This window comes from Columba livia, chromosome 2 (assembly GCF_036013475.1).
Source record: "Columba livia isolate bColLiv1 breed racing homer chromosome 2, bColLiv1.pat.W.v2, whole genome shotgun sequence".
Taxonomy (NCBI): domain Eukaryota; kingdom Metazoa; phylum Chordata; class Aves; order Columbiformes; family Columbidae; genus Columba; species Columba livia.
This window is the reverse complement of record NC_088603.1, coordinates 107,003,444-107,026,688: the sequence shown is the minus strand read 5'-3', so window position 1 is coordinate 107,026,688 and position 23,245 is coordinate 107,003,444. Positions and strand designations below refer to the sequence as shown.

The 23,245-nt window shown below is 40.5% G+C and overlaps 2 protein-coding genes across 6 annotated transcripts in view; both read right to left on the bottom strand.

The window, feature by feature from the left end:
- Positions 1-5,712, bottom strand: part of SPIRE1 (spire type actin nucleation factor 1) — a 132,776-nt gene extending 127,064 nt beyond the window's left edge. For 2 of the 4 annotated variants that reach the window (XM_065053086.1, XM_065053085.1), the window contains exon 1: positions 5,188-5,710. In XM_065053086.1, the coding sequence (XP_064909158.1) occupies positions 5,188-5,512 (325 nt within the window). In that variant the 5' untranslated portion in view covers positions 5,513-5,710. Of the gene's footprint in view, positions 1-5,187 lie in introns of all 4 variants that reach the window. The other 2 variants (XM_065053084.1, XM_065053087.1) reach the window with 2 other exon arrangements.
- A 1,919-nt stretch (positions 5,713-7,631) lies between these two features.
- On the bottom strand, positions 7,632-23,237 carry CEP76 (centrosomal protein 76). Of its 2 annotated transcripts, XM_005514028.3 has the most exons (12): positions 23,080-23,237; positions 21,743-21,898; positions 21,328-21,409; positions 20,735-20,959; positions 19,469-19,654; positions 17,598-17,695; positions 16,855-16,983; positions 13,892-14,083; positions 11,820-11,986; positions 9,828-10,161; positions 8,411-8,628; positions 7,632-7,985 (listed from the first exon to the last, which is right to left on the bottom strand). In XM_005514028.3, exons 1-12 carry the CDS (start codon positions 23,140-23,142, stop codon positions 7,847-7,849), a joined length of 1,989 nt encoding a protein of 662 aa, XP_005514085.2. In that variant the 5' UTR covers positions 23,143-23,237; the 3' UTR covers positions 7,632-7,846. The 2 variants fall into 2 exon arrangements, with proteins under 2 accessions (XP_005514085.2, XP_064909163.1); XM_065053091.1 differs by lacking the exon at positions 20,735-20,959.
- Between the last annotated feature and the right edge of the window lie 8 nt (positions 23,238-23,245).

Here is a 23,245-nt window from a genome sequence, read left to right as displayed (position 1 = left end):
CTATTTTTGTTACACTGTGATCTTTTCTTTGCTTATTTTGTCCTCCCCCACCAGAGCTGTCTACAATAGGGCCCCTACCCATCTGCCTACGTTCACAGAGTGCCCATGTAATCCCAGTGCACGGGATGCATCAGCATAAGCCATGACTGGAAGCCTTCCAGTTCACCCTTACGTACTGGGAACCACACTGACGGCAGAAAGCCTGGCACAAAGAAGGCCTAAGCTTTCCCTCTTCCACAGATCAGCAAAGCAAGCGAGCACAGATGAAGTATCAACTCACCGAGGCTCCTCTCTGCTGGCTAGTGACATTTTCTTCCTACCTTGACTTCCAACATTAACATATCTATATAGATATACATATATATCTTAAAACTCTTGCAGGAAAAGGTGAGGTTTAACACATCAAACCGTACTGGTTTTAAATACAGATGGTTTTGAATACCCTTGAACAAAATCTGAATTCAGAACATAGTTAACTCTTAATTCTAGAGGTACTATTTATTGTAGCCGTATTCATAACAATACCTGTTCTGAAATTTAAACAGCAAGCAAGGCTACTTGCATTCATTATCTTTCAAAAGGGTCGACAAAATTAGAAGCAAAATGTCAGTACATTCATTTTCCTCTAAAAATCCTGCATATTTTTCCTCGGTGCTCTACAAGAGACTGACAGATGAGAAAGTCTTGATGCACACAAGCTAAATTTGCATTTACTCGTGCTATATTTCTCCATGCTACCTTCCAATACCTGGGCACACCAGAGTGTAAGAAGGACATGAAAGTCATTAAAACTGCCAAGACACTGTAAGCTCAGTGTGCTTCATCCTCAGCCCTCTGAGCCCCGTGAACGCCACCATGCAGTCAACTTCTCTGTGATCTTTTTGAGGCAAAGCCAGAACACTCCACGCATCATGACCTCCCGCTGAATGCCTGGCAGATTTCCAAGAGAAAAATCTGCATAGGACTTGCTTCTGATAGAACCAGCGGTAATTTCCTTCTTGTGCTTTCTCCTCTGGGGCTGGAGGACAAGGCAGAAGAAGGGCCACTGACACTACCCACAGGAGACAGAGGGAAGGCCGAGGAGAACCACACACATTCCAGCCCTCAACAGCCAGCAGATGGATATTGGCACGGTTTGGTTTTCTGGCTACCTGCCCTTGTCCCTTTCCAAGATCCTCAGGGCTGTTTCTCTTCAGGAACTCAGTGCAATGCCCAAAAATCAGAGTCTGCCTTTGCTAAATCACGGACCTGGTGCTGACAAAACATGTGAGGAAGACTCTGGGTTTCTCCAACCCTGCTCATCCCTGCAGGACGGAGACGGCACAGCCGGCACTCTGAGAAGCAAGAGCCCCTTATCCAACTTGTAGTGACAACACAACCCCAACAAAACAACCTCCCATGCCCCAGGGCATTCTGCTGCAGCTATGTACTGCGTATGAGGTCGACTGTCAGCTCCTGCGCAGATTTTCTACTCCTTTATTACTTCATTATTGCTTCAAGTTTTAAAAAAATGCTCATAAGTACCATTCCACAAGAAAAGCTTAGAGGAGCCAAACCATGTGTTTACACCAAGCATTTTAGCTCTTTCAGAAGTTATTTTTTATTGCATCTGGCACTTTACTGGATGCCACTATTAGTTCATTTCATATAAATTGGACGGAACAAAGAGACTTTTAAAACACCCATTAGGTAAAATACATTCTACACTGTATCTCCAATTTCATCGTGGGTATTTCTAAGCAACCCACATTTCTGTGGTATTGAGACGTCAGACAGTTACAATGATTCATACTAAGATGACCACAGCGAGCCCGTCATTTTTTGCACATTCATGCTTATTCCTTACTCACTTCAGTTCTGGCAAAATTGTAAGTTTTGCAACACATGGTGAAAACATCACTCCGTGAGCATCTCTGAAACAGACTCCGTGACACGGCTGTGCTCACTCCCGACTTCACCCGAGCCCCCACTGACAGGCATGACTGATCACATCGTTCTTCGCCATCCCGAACAAAGCCTGAATGTTCACTACCCAAAGACACCATTCTTCGGGGACTCCTTTATTTGCCCACACAGGATTCTGCTGTTTGCGAAAACAGAAACTAACAGCTGATATTTGTTCCTGTGAATTATCCAAAAACCTATGCACCAACCTACAGCTATACATTTTTTTATGTATGGCTAGAACAAAATAGCTTTACAGCTCAGAGCATTAACTCACAGAACCCCTATTGGCTCTTCCAAACCTCCTGACATGGGCATTTAAACCTAAGTTGTCTGAAATACAAATGCAGGAAAACAATTAGCAGCAATCTTTCTTGATCCTGCTCTTTCCAGGGATTCAGGTAATATCAATGCTTACATAAAATGAACAGCTGAGCAACATTTTCATTCTTAATCTTTTAACTTCTATTTAACCAAAACCTTATTGATTAAAAACAAAACAAAACCACTAAGTATTAATCGAAAACATAGATAAAACTGGAAAGATCTCAGAATCAGTCTCTGAGTTTGGTGAAGCATGGGGATTCAACTCCAAGGTTGTTTTTCTGCCTCAGTATCAGTGAAAGTCATCTTTGTTTCATATCTCAAGGACATTTTCTTCAATTTCTAAATATTTTTACTTGGAATGTCAAGTATTGCACACTAATCGGAAAACTGATTCACAAGAAACAGCTTTGGAAAAGTACCATCGGTTTCTACATAATCAGCACTTAAGAAAACTTTAATTTGTATCTCAAGAGTAAAATGAACATGGCCAAACAACTTCATGGCCTGTGCTACAATGTGCTGCTCCCCAAGCCATAGCACCGGGGCAATACTGCTTCTTAAACTCTCATTCCTAATAAGCAGAATACATGAGCCTAAGAATAAATACCTCTTCAAGAGGCTCAAGCTGAAACCGGCTCAGAAAGCTAATCATCACCTAAGGACACTGCAGTGAGCAATAAGGGAAAGAACTGGGACAGTTCAAAAGATGCCAAGGAGAAGCAAGCCTACTGTCACCTCTTCAGTATTCAGGGTAGTGAATTACCAATATTTGCTGTATTACATGCAGGACGTTTCCAGTGAAAACCTCCTACAGGTTCCACAAACCAAAGAAGAATGCAGGCCAACTGACTAGGACCACCACCTTTGTTTCGTGTTGTTGACAGTTACTGCCAAAACCACACAAAATCCTTTGTGAAAGCTTGAAGGCTGAGCAACAGCCTATATTGTAGAAGTCTATCCAAAGTTAGGAAGACTGGGAAGATGCAGGGCAGGGAGGGGACCCCAGGGAGAGGAATTCTGTCTCCTTTCAAATCCAGGTGCCTACCAGCCTGCGGCTGATGCAAAAGTAGGATCTCCAGGTATGGTCTAGGAATGGACATCTTCCCCTCCTCCTCTTTCTTATTATCCACACTGGAAGGGGTACTCTCCCTGGGATATCTCCTGCCTCATGCTTCCCTGGGAGGGCCTAGCTGACTGGTTACCTTTATACATACATATATATACATATATATATACACACACACAGACACACATGCACTCTCTAAGATTTTCAAGAAAGAAGCACACATACATGGTGTTAACTGATATACAACAGGACACATACAATAATAAGGTTAAAATTTATATATATAAGAGAAAAATAGTCGAGGTTGGAAGATTTTTAAAAAAGGTCTCCAAAGATTTAAATGCAGTATCAACATACACAGGTTAGCACATGTTAAATAAAGCATTTAAAAGACTAATGAATATGCAGCATGCAGCTTTAGCATATACTAAACACACTGGATGTCAGTGAGGGTCCTGAACTTTAGATCCAGATATATCGAAGACCTTCCTACAAGCCATTAAAGATGTACTGTGAAAGGAAATAGAATAAGCCCAGAAATAACAAGGAAAAAACAACAAAAGAAAAAAATACATAGTAAATCAGTATATTTCCTACCGTAAGAGAAAGAAAGGAATGATTCTGATATCATGTCAAAACACAGTAAGTACAAGCAGCACACAATACGCAATACAGAACTCTTCAGGGCTCTTGTGACATGCAGATGCCTTGGTCAGGAAAGCATTTTCCTGGAACTTCTGGGTGTTGGTCTGGCATTTCATTAACATTACCATAACTCATTTTTAAAAATAATTTAAAAAGCACATCAGATCACATTTAAATGGAAGTCATTATTAGACTCATTCCAATTATGTCCCTTCTTCTACTCAGTACATTTTGATATTTGCATGTAGCACTAGCTCCAAACTGGATTACTGCAAATCTCTGCGAAAAGGCTTTTCAGACAGGCACTCTATTAAAAGGCTTCATTAAACTGTAACACCAGGCGTAATATCCAGGTTCTAAAGGCTGAGGGCTCAATTAACCCCATTTTGTGAATTTACCATTGCCTTCTGCTTCACATAACTTTAAAATGCTGAAACCTCTGTCTTCCTGGAAAATTCAGTGACGTCGATCGTGGACCAGGTTGATACTGGGGAGCACCATCACTTGTGATAAAGGAGCGCAACCCTCTGCTGCCTCGCTTTAGGTTCTTTTCAGAAATCAAGTTTTACTTTCAACAAAAAAATATTCATTTCCACATTCATAACCAGAAGCCTTGAAGCACCAAGAAACAGACGTGCACCCTTCATTTCCTTTCCAATGCCAAATACATTTTCCTGGGTAATTTAAGGAAACAGATGGTAGGTGCTAAGCCCCTGGAAGGTCTATAGGGCTTTCTTATTTACTTAATGTCAGCACAGTTCTAAATTGATCTACACCTTTTGAAGCTAAACTATTTCTGAAAGACACCGAGCAATATGGCCAAAGTGACTCCAAAAGCAGGCGCTATAGGTGCTGATGACACAGTGTTACGCACCAGGAGACGACCCGATTATAAAACCCTAAACCCGCATTGACCTCCCCTGTACCCAACACGCAGATGACTGATTAAATTCAAGGCGACAGTTTCTCCCTTTCCGCGCACAAACCCGAGATGGTGCAGGGACACCCACCCGCCCCCGGCACGGCTGAGGAGCCGAGCGCTCCCTCCCCGCAGCCCTCCGGCGGGAAGCGACCGTCAGCCCACGGACAAAGGGAGAAGGAGAAGGAGAAGGGCGGCCGCCCGCACCCGGCACCCGCCGTTGTTGCGCCGGACCGGGCCGTACCCTGGGGGCTGACGGGGGGTCGACGGCGGCGCCCGGCCTCACCTGCGGCGGGCGGGGGCGGCCGCTGGGGCTCGCCCTGCTCCAGGGTGACGGCGCCGTCCCGCCAGATGCGGAGGTGTGCGGCCGGCCCCAGGCGGGCGGCGGGGGTCTCTCCGCGGCGGGCGCGGGCCCGCAGCGATCCGCAGCACTGGTAGCACACGGCCCACGCCTGCTCCTCGTTGATGGGCTGGTTGTAGAGCCGGAGGATCTCCTCCAGCGACAGCGCCTCCGGTTGCCCGCCGGCCCCGCCGCCGCCGTCCTCCTCCTCGTCGGCGGGGCGGGAGGCGCCGGGCTGGGGCTCCGCGCCGCGCTCCCCCGGCAGCGCCATGCCCGGCCTCCGCCGCGCTGCTCCTCGGGCTCAGTGACCGGCCCCGCCGCGGCGGCTGCTGCTGCTACTTGTGCTGCTGCCTCCCGGTCCCGCCGTGCTCATCCTCCCCGCCCCGCTAGTGCCACCAGGCCGCCGGACAGCCCGGCCCGCGCAGCAGGCAGGCAGGCAGCGGCCGGCCGGCGGGAGGAGCGGCGCCCGCGGAGGACAGCTCATAGCAACGCAATGGCGTCCTCCCAGCCCCCGCCCACAGCGCCCGCTGCCCGCCGCCGCAGCGCCCCCTGCCGGCGTCAGCCGTCATGGCGGGCGACGTCCCGGCTGCGCGGGGCTGCGGAAGGCGGGATTCGCTTCGGGAGCTGCCACGGCAACGTCAGTGTGATTAAATCTCCACCTGCTGGGCTTCCACGTCTGCCTTCGTCACGGATAACGACCTGTTCTTACCTCATAACCATCGGGCTGCTGGTTCAACGACCCCCGCGAGAAACAAACACCTCCAGTGTGACTCCTGTACCCCCAAGAGTTAAACAACGATACCAACCAACATCTCCAGCATCGAAGGGTGAGGTTTGGGCAGAAAGCACAGCCCTGCTGTCGCGGCAGGAGCGCAGCTGTCCACCCCCCAGCCTGCCTGTGTGAGGCCAACACAGAATCACAGAATGTTGGGGATCGGAAGGGACCTCAAAAGAGCAGCAACACGTAGATGAGGTTACACAGGAACATGTCCAGGCAGGTTTTGAATGTCTGCAGAGAAGGAGACTCCACAACCTCCCTGGGCAGCCTGTTCCAGTGTTCCATCACACTCACTGTGAAAGAAGTTTCTTCACAAATTTAAGTGGAACCCCCTGTGTTCCAGTTTGCACCCATTATCCCTTGTCCTATCATTGGTTGTCACCGAGAAGAGCCTGGCTCCATCCTCGTGACACTCACCTTTTACATATTTATAAACATTAATGAGGTCACCCTTCAGTCTCCTCTTCTCCAAGCTAAAGAGCCCCAGCTCCCTCAGCCTTTCCTCATAAGGGAGATGCTCCACGCCCTTGATCAAGATGTTGTTGCCCTGTGCTGGACTCTCTCCAGCAGTTTCCTGTCCTTCTGGAACTGAGGGGCCCAGAACTGGACACAATATTCCATCCCGCAGCACAAAGCTTCTTCCTCCTGCAAATCTCCGTTTATGCAGCAGCGAGGCAGGAGATACCAAGGGAAAAGGGAGAGGCTGGACACAGTTAAACAAGCACAGTCTGGAAAGGGTCACAAAAGGAATGGTCTTCCCAGCAGCTGTGAAGTGAGGTTCCCGTCCCTGAGCACCTCAGGCACCAGAAGGGCCAAGCCTCCCCCTTGGCACCAGCTTGTTCCCCAGCCCCTACCAAGCCCATAGGCACTGCATGCAGAAAAATCAGCTTCAAGCTGTAGAGACTAAATAAAACTCACATCAAATAAACATTTCTATGCTTTTTTTTTTTAATTGGGTATTCTACAATTTTATCTAGCATATGCAAAATGAAATTTAAAATTTCCCCTCAGCATCCACTTTATATGAAAAGACCGAAGTGCATAAATGACAAGACAGCACTGTGCAGTGTCCCCTTCCGTACACACAGTGCACAGCACACTGGAAAGGCCCCACTAAGCTCTAAAAAGTCAGCTCCTGTATTTCACTTTCGGTTATTCTGAACACTCTCTTGCAGCAACATACATGTGTGTAACATGCACTGCTCAAATAAGTTACAACTAGTATTTAAATAAAGCTACTTAATTTAGTAACAGGCAAATTAAATTTTAAATGTTAAAAGAATTTTTAAAATCCATAAGGTAATAAATTCATAGATTAGCAGATTACCTATACCTAACTGAACTCTTCTTCGAAGCTGAATGTAGAAGCTATTGCTAGGTCCAAGAGAGGCAGATACAAAATTCCTGGAAAGGACATATGCTTAAAATTCAGTATTTCTGGATCTCAGCCACTCACAAAGCACGCTTGCAACGCTACTTGAAGAGCACCGTCTCTTACCCTGAAGAAGGAAAACAGACTTTTTTTCTAAATGAATTCTGACACCAATGCAGAACTGCAGAAGAAAAGCCAGTATTTTATGTACACATTTTAGTAATTTGACCCACATTCCTATTATTATTAAAAGTAACTTTTATTAAAAATAAGCATACATTCTCTTTATAAATAAAATGATTACTGTGTACACAATCCTCTTCAATACACATGCAGGGGAATTCAAAAATCAGTGGCACTTCTGTAAAATACAATATTAGTTTTTAATTGCATAATTTTATAACCACATACATTATTCTGCAGATCTAAAAAAGTCTGAATGATTCTGGGTTTTTTTAAAGGACAGAGCGGTATTTACAAGCAAACATGATCCAAACAGCACATGCAGATTCAGGGTATGTAAACACTCGTACACGAACTGCAAGTCGCACTTGGTCGCCCCTACAGCATATTATTTCTTCACAAAAAGGAGACCTATTTGACAGACAGAAAAACAAGAGTAACAGATATTACTAAGCTGTTATTAAAATTGTCAATTACATATGTGCAGTTATTTAAAATGTGATAACACGCAAACGAATGTCATGAGTCTGTCATTATAAATAACAATATTTTTTCATAGTGCAGGGGCTGTTGCCTTGGAAGAAAACAAGACCACCTCTGATCAATTTTAACAAGTGCTGAAAAATTAACTCCTCATTCTTTAACCCATGAAAAGCCTATCATGACCAAACTCACCAATGTAACATAGAAGCTCAGAACCCCATGATACACTGCATATACTACACAATTCTTCCTTCTGTTCTAATTTAAGCTAATTTTCTTTAAATGTCATTATAAAAAAACCCCAGTTGCAATTCATAATTATTACTATTTGGTTTGAACATATTTATATTTACCGAAGACACGTGGCAAATGCTCTCCTGGCATTTCTGTATACAAAATGGATAGGAAATCCTTTAAATGTGTGACCATCAGGTACTGCTCTTCTTACAGCATCTTGAAACTCTTCATTTCCTGCAGAAATGCTTGTTGTACGTTCGAGCTCATAGGCTGCTAATGCTGGTGACAACAGGTAGGACAGATGGTCATCCCAAACAGTAGAAAGGCCAAGGTCCTGTGAGGCAAGTCACAGAATGATGACAACCATGCAGAATGAACATTAAGATATCAATAAGCCTATATACTGTATAGATTCAAATGAATCCATGACAAAACATTAATTTGTAGTTAATGGCAGTAAATCCATGAAGCAATAAGATTTGTATATTAATTCACACACCAACCAGATGAATCAAACAACATCAACAAAATATCAAACATTTACCAAGAAATGAAGTTAGACTACCAGACTAAAACAAGACCAGCAGAGTTGAAACTACAGGTTTTAGCTACAGTATCTCTGCATGAAATATAGGAAGATACTGCATAAATACACAGCAAAAATACAGGAATGATCAACTGAGATACACTTCACATTCTTCTAATGTTTCTCATGGAAATGCACTTCTGAATAAGCAATGACCAACAGCTCCCCAAAACACACACATGCATGCACCTTCCTCTTACAATCCCACAAGTGCAGATGAGTAGAAAAATCTACCACACATGTTCAGCACTGCATGAGATTTATACTCTGAAAATTACCTGCCACCCAAAAGGCTGAACATTGTGTGAGGAGATTTAAAAAAAAAAAAAAAAAAAAAAAAAAAAAATTATACCAGACATAAGCTAACAGGGATTTAAAATACCATCTTCTTCATATCCAGTACAAGATCAAAAATTTCTGGCACATTACGTCTTGTAAAAATCCTGATAAAGGATGAAACCTACTTCCAGAAATACCTTCTGATTTTTCTAAAGCAATCAAGAGTAAGGTTATAAAAGCTGAAAGCCTGCTTTTATCTAGGGACCAAAACCATTTGTGACAGATAGACAAAGCCCATCGACAACCAGATTTGATCCTTCTAGCTTTGACAGACCACTCATAGGTAAGTCCGCAGGTGCCAGTAAGCTGAAGATCACAGACCCAGAATGAGAGGCAAAGGCAGGGTACAGGGAAGAGCCCACACACAAGGCTACAAAATTACCACTGCAATAATAATTATAACGTCTGAGCTAGCTCAGTACAGTCTTTCAAAACAATTTTTCAGTTATTTCACTTTTCACATACAGGATTTCTGCAAAAGCTGATGGAAAACATTGCAAAGATATCAGTATGTGAACTAACAAATGGTTATCCAAAACAAGTATACAGTAAAAACATGTACCTTTATTACCGCAACAGATCAATGACAATCTTTAAACAGTATTTACCTTTCTGTGTTCAGAGATAAGTATTCTCAGCTGCAATTCTATCTCATTGCTTGTTACTGCAGCATCTATTGTGGAAGCACACAGAGGAGGAAAAGGGGGAACTGAAGATGTTGCTCCAGGGGAACATACAGATTTTATTGCTTCTCCACTCATGGGTTTCCATTTAGATTCATCGTGCAGGTCAAACACACAGACCTCCACAGCATCAGTGGGCTGACAGTTTCCAAAGAACTTCTGATGGTTGAAAATACAACCTATCGTGCGATAAGGATACAGGGGCTTGGGCTGTTCAACTAGCGGAGGGTCATCAGGGTTGATAGGTCTGTGAATGTACCTAATAAAAAACATTCCATTTCGTATTAGTACACTTTACTTCAAGGCAAGGTACAAATATTCAAATGGAATAGATACACACCATTTCTCCTTTCAAAAATGTAAGCCAAGTTTGCTAACATATTTGTTTTTCCTAAAATGGCATTAATTTATTTATATAAAAGTAATTATACACATTTTGGAGGCATAACATACTATGAAATAATACACTTTTGTAAGTTTTGTTTAAATGTAGAAAAATAAGCTGAATAATCAAGCAGATATTCAACAGCAATTACATTTTGCAACTACAACAATACACCCATACAGTTTCCTCCACTATTCATCACATTTGGAGAAATACTGCCATCTTCAAATGCTAATCATAGGATACACAAACAGTGGCAAAACAGAATTGCTTATTTGCAACACTGGATATTAATCAGCACTTTCCACAAAGCCAAAAGTCTTATATTCAAATACATAGTCCCACTGTGCTTCTACCAATGCAACCTGAAGCTATACCTTACAAAAATTATGTTTCCAAAAGTAGTGCTTCCAATAGCACTACTAAGTCTGACGGGATGGATCACAGTGCTGAACATAATCACTAAAGAGGAAGTTCTTTTCATTAAAGTTTGAGGCTTTTAAAAAAAATATATATAAAAACTGAGACTGAGTACCATTCTACACACCTGAACAACAGAACAGACAGAATGAGAAGAAAATAAAGAATTTTTAACAAACAGGTTCCAGAAGCTTTGGAACACAAAACAGGTACATATGCCCTTCTAAAATGACTCAAGTGAGAGAATCTCAGAACTTGCAGAGGTTTCTGCAGGGGGAAAAAACTAATGTAACACTGATTTCACAAATGACATAAGAAAAAAATACGGGTTCCTGTGCTGGTTTTGTCTGGGATAGAGTTAATTTTCCTCATAGTAGGTAGCGTGTGGCTGTGTTTTGGATTTGTGCTGGAAACGGTGTTGACAATACTGGGATGTTTCAGTTACTACTGAACAGAACTTACACAAAGTCAAGGCCTTTTCTGCTTTTCACCCCACCAGCAAGTAGGCTGAGGGTGCACAAGAAGTTGGGAGGGGACACAGATGGGACAGGTAACCCCAACTGCCAGAGATATTCCATACCATATGGCATCATGCTCAGCATATATAGCTGAGGAAAGCAGAAAGAAAGTTCTAGCTGATAAACTGTTTTTACCTCAACACACAAGTTTTCTCATTTTTACTCTTCTGATTCTCTCTCCCATCCCATCAGAGGGATGAGTGAGGGAGCAGCTGCATGGTGTTTAGTTACTGGCTGGAGTTAAACCACAACAGTTCCTAAACAATCACATCAGATTTCATCTCCTTTACAAATGATGGCAGCAATAGGATCAGTGGTAATGAGCTGCCATAAGACACAGAACAGCTCCTATACTGTATTACAGCCACTGAAAACTATATTACAAACTGGCGAAATATTATACCTTACATTGAACCAGTCATTAAAAAAAAAAAAAAAAGCAGCACAAAGAAAAAAAACTTCAAAGACTTTTGCCTTTGATTACTTGAGTTACATGACAGGGTGTAAAAACAGACAAAAAAAAAGCAGCAACAAAAATAGCCCATGCAAACCTCAATATACATTGCTCAGTTTTCTCATATTCCTTTTACTCACCTATGTCCTGTTAAGCTCTCCCAAAAAGTGATTGTTCCATCAGTTCCACAAGTCATTACCCAAGCGTGGGGGACTCCTTTTGCTTTTGTTCCAACACACACAAAGGCTTCCAATCCAAACCCAAGAAGAAGACTGCACAGGAGGTTAGCATGATCTTCACAGTCACCCTAGGCAGTAAACATTAGCAAGCTGGTTTGAGTATCAGGAATGGATCAAATCTTAAAGAAATAGTGGTATTTGCTTAATCATAATTTAACAAGTCGTGTTTTCCTCCTGTTTACCTAAAGCACATGTCAGAAGTTTAAACTTGACAAGTTTTAGTTTCCTGCAATAGAAAATATTGTTTTAAAATATTAGTATGTTCTAATAATAGACTATTTATATTTTTATTCAAATATACTTTATGATTAATACTGGAAAACATTTCTTATGACTACAAAGATACCTTCAAGTAACTCAAAACCAGAATCTACTGACCTTTAAAGACAAAATTAGCATTCTAATTAAAAGCCAAAATGTACATAAGGCAAATACCTGAGGTGATATAAGAAATTATGCAGTATTATCACACAGTTCAGAAATCTGAAGTCAATAAAATGTAATTCTATTGTAATTTACTATCTTGGATGTGTTGTCAAAGTTCAGGAATTAAAAAAGGTAAAACATGTACCTCCACCAATCTGTGTAACAACTAGAAGTCATATGTAGCTGCATTTCCCTTCAACCAGAAGAAAAAAAAAAGTTTCATTCATAAATTTATTGCTACCATTGGTAATTTAGAGAAATAAATTTCTGAATGTGATGTGTAACACTCTTTTTAAGTTCTTCACAAGTGTTAGCTGTAAGGTAAGAAACAAAAATCCTCATGCAATGAAGCCTTCATAACACAAAGCACAGCATTCAGAAGTAGAACAGTACAGCTCTTTAGCCAAATACTATTCAGACTGTTGAAAACGTAAAGTTCAGTGTTCTTGGATGCATCTGTTCATTACACAGACAAAACAATCCTCCCCTACCATAATGTACAAGGGAAATATCAAGAAAAGTTTCAATAAGTTTCTGGTGAACCTGTGTTCATTTAATAATGCCGCACCACTTTTCTGCAAAAAAATTAATAACAGTACAGCTGGTGCATCGGGAGCTAAATTCAGCTATTTTCTTACACAGTGTTCCACTTCTGCCTTGGAGGAAACCCCTTCTATGTGTCTCCAAACACAACATCCTCAAACTCAAAAGTCATGATCAGCACCTCCCTCTGAAAAACAGTGCATAGCCAGTGGTGCCTGTAAATGGTACCTATGCATCATGCGACACTCAGAGACAACAGCTAATGTCTGCTCTGTGTAGTCTTTGTGACAAGTCTAAAAATTGGGATACAGCTCCTGCTGCCAAGAACAGATCTGTTTATGTTAAACACATCAGTGAGACTGTTTTTGAATGCAGAAGTATCTCCATGGCAATGAAAAGCGCTGACCACTCCAAACAGATAAAAAAAAGAGCACTATTACTTTTATTAATACAATAGAAGAGCTATAATCCAGGATGAATTATAATTTGTTTCATTTATTATAGTCACATGATACAAGTGTCGGATCACTAAGAACTAGGTTGAAACTTTTAGTGAAAATCCCTATCTTGCAAAAAAATAAATGCAAGACTGTATAATTTAGCCCATCTAAAAAAAAAAAAAAAAAAAAAAAATCAGTTTTTCAAAAGTGACTTTTCCAACTTTTCCTGGATTAGTCCAGAATTTAAATTAGTGGCCTGCACACTAGGAGGGGCTCATTGAATAATGATATGGGAACTTAGAAAAGCATATTAACAAAAGCAAGCTCATTGTCAAAGTGATGTATTAACAAATGGGCCCCAACGGCAGTAAAGAAAGTCTGCTCCAAAGCCATCTGTCTACTATTTAACACCTGTTTCTCTTTAAAAAGGTCTTAAGCAAGTTATTGTAAAAGAATTCTCCAAATTCTATTTAATCAATGTATTTGCAGCCTGTTTTAAATTACTGACTTCTACTAGAATATCATACCAACTCTCTTGTGTCACACAAAGTCCTTTTCACATACCTTGTTTCTACACAAAAAAGCAAGAAGGGTGCACCACTGTTCTTGTTTGCCACCACCTCCTCCGATGACAGGAGCTCTTTCATAACCCAGGACACTGACAAATCGCGCTGCTTGTCTGGGAGTGTCTAGTAACCGGCCTGCTCGAAGTGGTCTGATATATGAACATACTGGATGGTTTACTCCATTTTCATCCTGAACATATAAAATACGTTTATTTGCCAGACATGCAAATGTTACAAAAGATTCATCTTAACTTAAACTGTCTTTTTTGGTACAGAATTTATTATCCCTGAAATAAATATCACTGAAAAATGTTAAGACACAAAAATCCTTCTAGAATTAAGACACAAGACCATTAAGGCAATTCGTATGGAGTGACTTTACAGTTAGATTTTTCCGCTGCCTCTGTCACCAGAGGACACTCTAGACTAAAAGTTCAAATACCTTGAGTAGTACAGGTTGAACTTAATTTCCTTAAATGGTTCATGCCCCATTCACCGTCAATTTCTATATTCACATCAAACAAAAAAACCCAAACCGAAAACCCACCAGCCAAACACCCCACATCCAAAGAAAAAGCCCAAATCAAACAAAAAAAAAACCTCCAAAAAATCATCCACCCACCAAAACTCACAACTAACCCCAAAACACAGCCACTCTCAGCTGCTGGTTTGAGAGTTTAAAAGGTATATATTTGCTTCTGAATTTGAATACTCTTTACCTCTTGTCATAACAGCAAGAAACAATATACTCACAGTGCTGTCATCAGATATATAAAAATTACAAGAGTAGTAAGAATTTCTAATTTCTTGGAAAAAAAGAAAAAATAAGATGACTGGAAAAGGTCTGTTTTATTACGTGCTGCAGGGAAATATGATTATCAACTACTAAAAATACTTCAAACAGTATAAAACTCTTCCTCACTGTGCTAAACTTGTACTTTTATGTTTGTACATTTCAAAAAGGGATAAAGTCTTTTAAATATCTCCAGCTTCAGGAAATCATGGTCTCATATTTTTTACTGTTGTCACATATTGCCCTGTTAAGGCTTTCTTACACTTTTTCAGTGAGCTAGTGTAAGAAAAGCACCATTTATGTGAAGCTGACTGAATCCTGTGGTAAATTATTTCACAGCTAGAAAGCAAGGAAAAAAAAATCACAAGAAGGATTAATTATTTACTTAATATAGTTTTATGAAGGTAATGCATGCTTCTGCATTATCCCTACAAAGCTGCCTGGTAACTACACTATCAAACAATTCTCATAATCTCACTTCCGCTCCCAGAAATGAGAAAGGCCATTAGGGTTAGCTTTACTAAGATTTGCTGTGGCCAGCCAGAGAATCAATGTAAGCTTTCTATAGGTACTGAACTAGCAGGGGGCCTAGCTCCTATAGTGTTCTGAGGGCTGCCGGTTTCTATACTGTTCTGTAACAAAGAACCTAGTCCTCCAATCCTAACCACAAACTCTTCCCTCCAACCTTCTTCCCAAGCCTATTGTAGTTTTGTGGGTGCATAAAGTGGAATACCATTAATTCACACATTGCTTTATTCTCAAAATAGTAGGAGTCCCATTTTAACCTCACATTCCCAACCAATCTCCCAGTTCTACAATTCCCAATTTAATTATATATTTATTTAATTATATATTTTGTTTCTCTACAAACCCCACCCTGTAAACCTTATGCCTTTGTATTGAGTCTGGCTGGGATGCAGTTAATTTTCTACATAGCAGCCTCTATGGTGCTTAATTTTAGATTTGTGTTGATAACACACCAATATTTTAGCTATTGCTGAGCAGTGCCTGCACAGTATAAAGGCCGCCTCTGATTCTCATTCTGCCCCAACATGGACTAATTTCGGGGTGGACAAGAGGCTGGGAGGGGACACACCCAGGACAGCTAACCTGAACTGACCAAAGGGATATCCCATGCCACACAACATCATGTTCAGCAATAGAACTGGCGGACGTGAAGAACAGACTTTCTAAATTAGCCCGTGCTTGGAGACTTGCTGGGCACCAGCCTGCTAGTGGAAGGTGGTGGGAGGTGGTGAATGATTGTCTTTGCATCATCACCTTTTCCCCCTGTTCCTTTCTTTCCTTCACTCATTAAACTGTCTTCATCTCAACCCATGAGTTTTTCCTCACTTTTGCCCTTTCAATTCTCTTCTCGCTTCTGCTGAGGTGGAATGAGAGAGTGACTGGGAGGGGGCTCAGCTGCTGGCTAGGATTGACCCACCACATCCTTATTTGGAAGTTCCCATCACTAATGAACAGATGGTACATCTAGAATGGAAGCTGCTATTAATACTGTACTGAAAAGAAAGAGTAGGCAGGAATCACCTTGGGAAGTTACTTTGAAATAATAAGCTACTGCTCATTATCTGTGCTAGGAAAATTGCAACCACGCAAGATAAATTAATGGCACTAAAAAAAGCACAGAGTCATACTATTCCTTTTACTGAGGGATAGTTAGCAAGGAGCAACTGATGCGTAGTAGTTTATTAGCCTACAGTAATTATGTCTGTAGCTAGTATGTAACATTAAGCAGACAGATTGCTTTACAGACGACACAAGTTAAATATTGTGTGGATATGTTCTAACAGCTCTAATTAAGTTCATTTTTTATAACTGTTTTATCTTGTATAAAACTTGTTTGAAATAGTTTGCAGAGATCACTTAAGTCTTTGCCATTTGTGAGTATTCAAGAAAAAGACTAAACAGACTTTTTTTATCACCTCATGCATCAGAAAACATTGGAGCAACCGTTTTTTCTGCATCATGTTGTTGAGCCTCAATATACATCTAGAAGTTCAGTCCTTACAAATTTCTTTTTTTGCATGTAGCTCTGAAGTAAATGTAATATCATAAATCTATACAGATTCTATATATACATAAACTTAAAAATACATCTAAAAAGATGACTTAAAGGAAGGATTGGTCTATTTGTAAAATTTACAAACCTGTGCAAAAATCTTTACCAGCCTTACATTGTGTGTAGGCCTTATCTGTAGGTACTCTCTCCACCACTGTTTAGCATATACAAGAAATAACCGTTCTTTTTCTGCTGTTTTCTGACGTTCCAAAGCAAACTGCATGTAAGAAAAACATAACCAATCACACACATATTAATTCCAAACAGGAAAAAAACCCAGCATAATCAATAAGTAGATTAACACCAAATGGGGTCTCTGTAAAATAAAGCTGAATATTTAGTGTGCTGTGCAAGTGCTGAAGAGCAGTATTTTTAATTTAAAATCCAGTTAAAAAAACCTTCAAGTTACGTTTCTTGTTTGTAGGCTCACATATCAAGCTTCACTGAAGTAGTGTTCATCTTAAGTGATGTATTTCTATACAGAAGGATTGCTCAGCTTTTGATGTGCTTTTAATGACAGAATAGATGACCTGAAGTTATTATTTCAAATGGGAGAGAGAGCAAGAAAACATATAGTACCTGAAGAGAATTAGGTATATTGCATCTTTCTTATTTTTCTTCTCAAGTTTTGATACAGGTAAGTAGGAAAACTACTAAAGTAATATTTCAGATAATGTTCAGTATAAACAAAGCAGTTTAAAAAAAGCTAATTATATTTAAATGCAATGGGAAAAAATATCAAACATTCAAAATACCACAGTTCTCAACAAGTACATAAGGTATTCTGTACTGAGCTCCCCCCCAATAAAAGCCCTTCCCAAAACTACTTACTTGAGTATTAGTTACTTCTGGAGACAGCGTCTTATTAAGCTGTGGATACATTTCCAGTCTGATGTTTAAAACCCCAACAGAAACCTTTGATTCTGTACCTTTGAACCAAAATAAATTCTGATCAGTTATCTCAAATTCATTTTTACTTAGGACAGGTCAGCCAGGCAGGAGTAAATAATTAAAATAAATATTTTAGCTATGTAATCACAAAAAAACCACTAAACTTCTTTAAATATATGCAAAATAAGAACCTTTATTTGAATTCAAACTCAAAAGAGGCTGTAAGAAAGCATAACCAAAACAAAAAAGCAGACATCTAGATCTGAGATAATTATCCAGTGCCCTCTTTGCAGCCAGTACCAGGATATATGAGATGAATGGCATTCTAGAAATGTCTAGAATGGGCATCTAAAATAGAGTAGAAGAATCACACACTGTGAAAGTACCTATTCCTAGTGACTATACAAGTAGATCAAACCTAACTAGTTGGAAATAAGTGAAGTTCATCTTTCTTAAGATACAGTTTATTATGACAGACCCAGAATGCCACGCAAATAAACAACTTTAAAAAAAGGACAAACAAACCACAAAACACCAAAACTCTAATGTTGTTGCATAATGCTGAAAATTTAGAATTACACCACGAACAAGAAGCATTAAAAACCAGAGAGATGGGTTTACAATCAATACAAGCAACAGAAGCCTCACATAGTAGTTTGTCTATTTATCTGAGGTGGCAGCATACTTCAATGTTCTTGATGCATTTTTCACAATGACAAAACTTCATAAAAGAAGAAACAGCACTAGATTTACTGGATCACTACTTTATTACTTGGAAAAAATCTGATGGTAATTACATTGAACTCCTCCCATCACCCATTTTGAGTATTAAACTCAACTTATTTGTTATGCATTTCCAAGTAATTATAAATAAAAACCTCTCCATTTGAGAAACTGTCCAAATCCCTATTGCTTACTGAAGTTTTGGCAATAGTCAGCATTTTCAGAAGGAAATAAACATATTAGCAAATAAGCTTACTAGATTTGTATTCACTGCATAAAACACTGTACCAAAACAAACAAACAAAAAGGTAATAGTGATAACAATCAGGAATAACTTATGTAATATTATCCAATCTTCAAAATATTTAAGGTATCATTTAATCTCTTTTGAATCAAGAACTGCTCACCTACCTAAGAGGTAGAGAAACTATGATAAATACTCAAACGATTCATCAGCTACTACTTGACCAAACTGTGGTAACTAGTATAAGAAGTCATGATAGATTGAGTCCTAGATCGAATCTTTACCCACTAAATCATAATATTCAAAAAAACTTAGAGTGGAACTCCTAAAACAGGGAGTGGCAACAAGTGATACACAAAAATATACATGTATACTAACTGCTAACTACCTACACAGAGCTCTTCAGCCCCTCTGTCAGAAAACATGCTTCCAGCTACTGGAATAAACTGCAGCACAGCAGAGATCACTTCCTCCAGCAATTGCTAGTTTGCTATGAAAGGCACACAAGCTGGATTTTACTCTCCAGTGCACTGGTCTGGAGATTAATTGGTTGATTTTTGTTTGGTTTGGTTTTGACAACTTATTCAGATTTTTCAGAAAATCAGTAGTGAGAGCTCCCAGACACAGGGACCATTATTACACAGGATCTGGAATACGCATTTTTATTATTTCAGTAACAGAAAAATCTGATCATTGGTCTCCTACACATTTTCTAAGGATACCTTATAGTAATCTATGAGTTCAATTAATATTAAACTATATCATAAATACTGCATTAAGCCTGTGAGCAAGCTCAGTATCTATTATTTCAAGTCACTATTACAGCCTTATTATTTATCCTTACCTACACCCAGGAGTTCAACAGCAACATTTGTTATGCCATTCTCTGCAGCCAAGACAGATCGCCACTCCAAGAAATAGGATGCGACTAGTGTTGTCTCACCAAATGCGTCTGTTTTGATCAGGACCATATGCACTGGATCACATATAGATAACATAGTGGTTGCATCCACCATTTTACTTCCTTCACCTGCCATTATTAAAAATCAAGATAAGAGAGCAAGATTATTATAATCCCAAGTCGTCCTCAAAATTAAAATGTATGCATTTACATTCAGTACATACATTGCATTTTAAGAAAAATCTCACATCCAGAAGTATAAGCAATGATCCCATCTTAAAAATCAAATTCAGCTTAGGATAGAGCTACAGAAAGATTACAGTTAATTTACAGAGGAGATAAAAAGATTCCTGTAGTTGAGTACTCCAGTGTAACCAGTTCAGTTGCACAGAAATTAAGGTGGAATTATCAATTAAGAAAATAAATAATATTAAAGCACCATTAGGTAACAGCAATTGAAAAAATATTCTTTTAATAAGTTGGAATGTGTCAGGTGAACTTACTATACATCAGTATTTAGGAAACAAATTTCTCCGTAGTTAAGCTTGTCCCTATGATATAAACTGTTCCATGAGCAGCAGAATTTAAAAAGTCTGGTTTTCTTTGAACTTGTGGTGTACTCACTTCCTTCCCCAAGTCCAACTACAATAACTCTGGCTTTGTCTCTGGTACCTGATATTCCATAAGCTACCCTGGATTTCTACAGGGTTCAGACCAAATCCGGAAGTCTCTTCATAACACACTTAGTTCCTACGGTGTTCCCTGGCTACCAACAAAATAACAGTAATACAGGCTGTGGATGACTGACACTTCTGCAGGTGTTTGCCAAATGGTAGGCAAACTGAACTCACACTAAAGATTTTCTTTCCATCTGATGACAAATCTATGTTACACTTCTTCAACTGTCAGCACAAAGTTCATGAAAAATCACAGCCATCTTAGTATCTCTTACCAGCTCTGAGACTATTATCTCACTGTCCATTATAAACTGGGTCAAATTCAAAAGTTATTTTAGAGTGGAAAAGAAGATGCAAGAGTAGAGAATGATCTACAAGTGGCATAACCTAATACAGTAATCGGTTTCCTTAGGAAAATGTGATAAAAAATAGGAAAGAAAGCCAGTAAGTAATATCAAATATATTTTGTAATAACTCTGAAGTCAGAAAAAAATCCCAATAGCATCAGCCTTAGACCCACAACATTCCTTACCTAGGCTATCCTTGTGTACCTCAAGTAAAAAACCGTCATGAAAATCTGGCTCACAGGCACACGGGACAGGTTTAGAACGGAAGCGCTGATTTCGAAAATGTAAACACAGGGTGAAGGTAGAACAGATTTGGCCAGGCAGAGGCTCCGGTTCCTGAAGGTGTTCCAGAAAAGCTTTTCCACCCAAAACCTGAAGGTAAAGATACCTCCGTGTTGGGTCAATGTTAGCTGTAAAGCGTAGCAATAAAAATGAAGAGACTACAAACAGATCTTAAGAAGCATGTTAAATATCAGTTAACTAACAGAAGACTAGAAAACAAAAAATAAACTTTTTTTAAATGAGTGCTTAGAAGAAAGTGATTTTAAAATGTATGGAAGTTATCTTAATGTAAGATAAATGACATTAAAAAAATTCACATTTTATGCAACACTTAATTTCTGCTGCTTACGTAAATTTACTTTCTGTAGATAAGCAGGAAAAACATCCACCTTTATGGCAGTTCATACTGGACCACTAATTCAGAGTTCAAAAACTCATACACTTCAAATTTCTCTCAAACCTATGATCCAAATACTAAAATAAACAAGCAACATACTTTTTTTCAAAACTGGTGGTTCTCTGTCAACAAAATGTGTTGATGGTTTTGGAGCTGAAGTCCTCTCCCTTTCATTCACACCCTGAAATTACAATTAAGACTTTTTAAGGCATCAAGGGATGCAACAGTGCTCTTACCACAGCCTTCTAAAAATTAAAGAATCCTCAGTTTCACCTGAATGCCATTCCTCAGGTATGCTCCTACTTGAGATGTAACAAAACAGAACAAATAATTGCAATGTAATATTATCACCAAACCACTTTTAGCAAATGCCTTAAGCTGTTCTGCTCCTGATATGTCACCAATCAGTAAAGCCATTACAAACCTTTAGAAGTAGAGAGTTTTCACTTTGTCAAAACACCATGTCAGTAAGAAGGAAAAGCAAAAATATTTTCACTCTTGAAAAGCTACTTACAGTTACAAATTTAAGTTCCTTCATAACATCATCAATGATTCCTCGTTGTCTTAAGGCTTTTATCAGATCTTCTGTGGATAACTGCTGATGCTCAGGTGCTAACTCTTCACGTATAGTCTCAGCAAGAACTTCTCTGATCCTGCCATGGACATCCATCTGAAAGAAAATTCACTATATGCTACAAATACGGGGTCTTTAAATGGTAGCAGCTATGACTAAACAGTCACTCAATAAGACTAAAGATATACTCCTAGGAACACAGAAATAACTACATAAAAACATTCATCCTTTCAGAACTACCAGTTTAAAAAATCATGACCATACCAAACCTGAGCATTTTCACTGCTCTTTACAGCATTCCCTGCCTTGAACTTGCCTCCTTATAAAAAGGTCTGCAAATCCATCAAATATAAAATGGTCACTGTTTTAATCTCGTCTCCCTCAAGATTCATCTTTAGAATAATAGTTTCTTATTTTTTAAGGGGAAAAGTACACTTTTATACTTAAGACACAGAAGTAGGAAATCTCCATTGAAAGCTTCCCCTGTGCTCAAAGGGAAAACAGAATTTCTGTCCTTCATCTCAGCTGTTAAAATGCATGGATCTGCAAAACTGAGGGATGTTAGGCCCACAGCCACTGGGACTTACAATACTTTGCGACGCATGAGCTGAAGCATTTGTACTTAGTTCCCCATCAATCCAAGCCCAATAACTTCTCTCAAAAAGCAGCAAGCAAAGAACACATTCCTGTGCAGTCTACTCGGGTGAACCTGCTTTAGCAGGTGGTTTGGACTAGATGACCTCCAGAGGTCCCTTCCAATCCCAACCATTCTGTGAAAAAGGAACCAAAAACACCAAAAAGCCTCGGTCTCAGGGTTCCGACTCCCCGACTCAGCCGCCAGTGCCGCGGGCCTCTCCCTGCCCTGACCAGGGCAGCGACACGGAGCGAGAGAGCAGCAAGAGGAGGAGCGGACAGGGCGGCAGGGACCTCAGCTTCATCTCTCCGGGAGCCAGGAAAGCAGAGATGAGGGCGGGGAGCGGGGGCGGTAGGAGACGGCGAGGAAAAGGCCGCAAAGCGGGGCAAGGATCAGACAGGAGCGCGAACCGCCGCTGGCCGTTGTGCAAGAGGGCGCGAATGGCTCCTGGGAACCACCTGAAGCTGCTGAAGTAGAGAAAACAAAGCAAAGAACGGGCAGGGAGGGAGCGAGCGGGCACTGCTGCCGCCAGGGGCCGGGGCTCCGCACCGCCGGCACGGGGAACAGCAAAGCCCGACCAGGCCACCCCTCCCCCTGCGACAGGAGAAGTCGCTCCGCCGCTCTACCGCGCAGACACCCCCACCTTGACCAGCTGCTGGTGGATGATCTGCTTCAGCTCGGAGGCTTTCTCCGGCGGCAGCGCCATAGCAAGAGCGGGGACGAGTCACTTCCCACTCCGGCAGCAGCAGCGGGGAGGGGGCCCCCAACGGCCTTTCCAACGCGCGCGAGCGACGGCGTAACCGCCCGGG